The sequence below is a fragment of the Raphanus sativus genome, chromosome 4 (genome assembly GCF_000801105.2).
Source record: "Raphanus sativus cultivar WK10039 chromosome 4, ASM80110v3, whole genome shotgun sequence".
In the NCBI taxonomy this organism is placed as follows: Eukaryota; Viridiplantae; Streptophyta; class Magnoliopsida; order Brassicales; family Brassicaceae; genus Raphanus; species Raphanus sativus.
In genome coordinates this window covers 18,271,769-18,274,638 of record NC_079514.1, presented here as the reverse complement: position 1 = coordinate 18,274,638, position 2,870 = coordinate 18,271,769, and the positions used below count along the sequence as shown (strand labels likewise).

Genomic DNA, 2,870 nt, shown 5'->3' with positions numbered 1-2,870 from the left:
CTCTCTCACGTTTCTTATTTACTACTCTCTCTTTTCACCATATAAAATAAACAAAGCTAAGTGGTCCCCATCTATCTTTCACCTCATATTTCACAACACATTATCAGCACGACGAGCTCTCTTATACCAACCGTTCTTAAACCAAGCAAGCGAGGTGATGTTTAAATTTATGTCTTTCAAAATATTTAATTTATTTAAATTTTTTATTTATTATTCTGAAGTGAGAGGCTAGGCCTTCTCCGTTTATTTTCCGGGATGATAGGCGTTGCCTTTCCCGGCTGATCGTTAAGATAGGCTAGGCCTTCACGATCAGAGAAACACGTGGTAGGTTTTACCTCCGTGAATAAAAGGTCAAAAATGGAAGGCTAAGCCTCCTCGGACCTTGATTAAAAGAAAAGGTTAATATGGTCGACTATGTCGCCTCGAACCTTTTGAAAATGATCAAATATGGAAGTCTAAGACTCCTGGATCATATGGTGGGCTGGGCCCCCAATTTTATTTATGCTATTTAAATTTCTGCAATTTAAGTTTACGCAATTTAATTTTTGCATTTATTTTATGCATTTAAATTCCCGTCTATATTTATATTATTATTTTATGAATACAGTAATCATGTCGAATTTGACAAAGCTCGAAATTAATGCCCTGGATATTACCGGAAATAATTATATGACTTGGGCAGTAGGTGCAAAAATGCACCTAAGAGGTAGCGGGCTTTTGGAAACCATCGATAATACTAAAACGGTGTCGGATGAGAAAAAGGCTAAAGCCATGATATTTTTACGACACCACATACATGATGGTTTAAAAGATGAATATATTACGAAAGAGGATCCTGGGGACCTCTGGCAATCTCTTAAAGAGAGGTTTGATCACCAGAAGTATGTGATCTTACCAAAAACCAAACACGAGTGGATCCATCTCCGGTTCCAGGACTACAAAAGTGTAAGTGAGTTTAATTCCGCTATGTTCGGAATTACCTCGAGGATGATGTTATGTGGAGAGAAAATAAGCGATTATGATATGATCGAGAAAACTCTCTCCACGTTCCATCCTGAAAATGTAGTCCTGCAGCAACAGTACCGGGTGAATGGATTTAAGCGTTATTCGGAGTTGATGCAAATCCTCCTTGTAGCGGAGCAAAATAATCAACTCGTGTTGTTAAACCATCAAGCTCGTCCCACTGGATCTGCTCCATTCCCCGAAGTGAATGTTGCATCATCCAGTTATGATAATTGGAGAGGACGAGGACGTGGACGTGGTCGAGGTCGAAATCATGGTCGTGGGAGAGGACGAGGAAGAAGATTCCGTCCGTATGATAAAAGAACTAAAAAGGACTCCCAAGAGAATGAAAGGGGCCGGGATGATAAAAGGCAAACAGAAAAGGTTTGCTACAGATGTGGCATGAAAGGTCATTGGGTACGTACCTGTCGTACGCCAAGACACTTAGCCGATCTGTATAAAGAATCCCAGAAAGGAAAAGAGAAAAGTGGAGGTGAAACGAATTTCATCTCTGATGAACCCGGGCCATCCTTTCATGGTTTAAATGATGATACTCATCTCGACGTATCAGATTTTCTGGTTGAGCCAGAAAACATCGATGTGTGATATAAGATCGATGTGATATAAGTTTACTGTATTATAGTATCATTATCTTTTGTTGTAAGATAGATGTTATGTTTCGTGTTTTTCATGTTTAATAATATATGTTTTATAAATATTTTAAATTCAGAAAGAATGCCAGACTTTGAGACTTTGGATGGAGATATGTGCTTGGCGGATAGTGCGTCAACGCACACAATAATTAAAGATAGAAAATATTTCTCCAGTCTCAAAATAAAAGATTACGCTGGAAGCGTAAGTACAATATCTGGTAATGCAAAGATTATTATGGGCTCTGGTAGAGCGAAATTTTCAATGCCAGGGGGAACGATATTTGAAATAAGTGATGCATTGTATTCCCCCGAGTCTCATAGAAACTTGTTAATTTTTAAGGATATCCGAAAGAATGGATATCATATTGAGACTATGAGTAAAGATGGCATTGAGTTTCTTTGCATTAAGTCCGAGAGGAAACATATATTAGAAGAGTTAAGAATGTTATCCTCTGGACTATATTCTACAAAAATAAACATGACTGAGTCCTATGCCGTGGTAAACATGAAGTTTACTGATACATTTAAAATATGGCATGAGAGGCTAGGACACCCTGGTTCAGTTATGATGAGAAAGATAGTGCAAAACTCGAATGGCCATCCGTTGAAACACGGAGAAGTTTTGCAAACGGGCGAGTTTACATGTAATGCATGTTCTCAAGGAAAGCTTATAACTCGGCCATCACCAGCAAAAGTAGGCAATGAATCACCAATGTTTTTAGAAAGAATACATGGTGATATATGTGGGCCGATTCACCCACCGTGCGGGCCATTTAAGTATTTCATGGTATTGATTGACGCATCTACTAGATGGTCAAGTGTGTGTCTTTTGACAACACGAAATATGGCCTTCGCAAAGTTCATTGCCCAGCTAATAAAGCTGAGAACGCAGTTCTCAGAGTATGCCATTAAGAAAGTAAGGCTTGATAATGCTGGTGAGTTTACATCACAAGCCTTTGATGATTATTGTATGTCAATGGGGATTGATGTGGAACATCCAGTTCCCCATGTGCATACACAAAATGGCATGGCCGAGTCGTTGATAAAACGGTTGCAGTTGATTGCAAGACCGTTAGTCTTGAGAACAAAGCTCCCAATTTCTGTATGGGGTCATGCTATATTGCATGCGGCTGCACTGATTCGGTTGAGACCAAGTGCATATCATAAGTACTCCCCATCACAATTGGCATCTGGGCAAGAGCCAGATGTATCCCA

The 2,870-nt window shown here is 39.3% G+C and overlaps 1 protein-coding gene across 1 annotated transcript; it reads left to right on the top strand.

Annotated features, from left to right (window-relative positions):
- The first annotated feature begins 612 nt into the window (after nt 1-612).
- LOC130511150 (uncharacterized) lies at nt 613-1,608 on the top strand. Its single transcript, XM_057008017.1, has one exon. It carries the CDS (start codon nt 613-615, stop codon nt 1,606-1,608), a length of 996 nt encoding a protein of 331 aa, XP_056863997.1.
- Nucleotides 1,609-2,870: the final 1,262 nt, after the last annotated feature.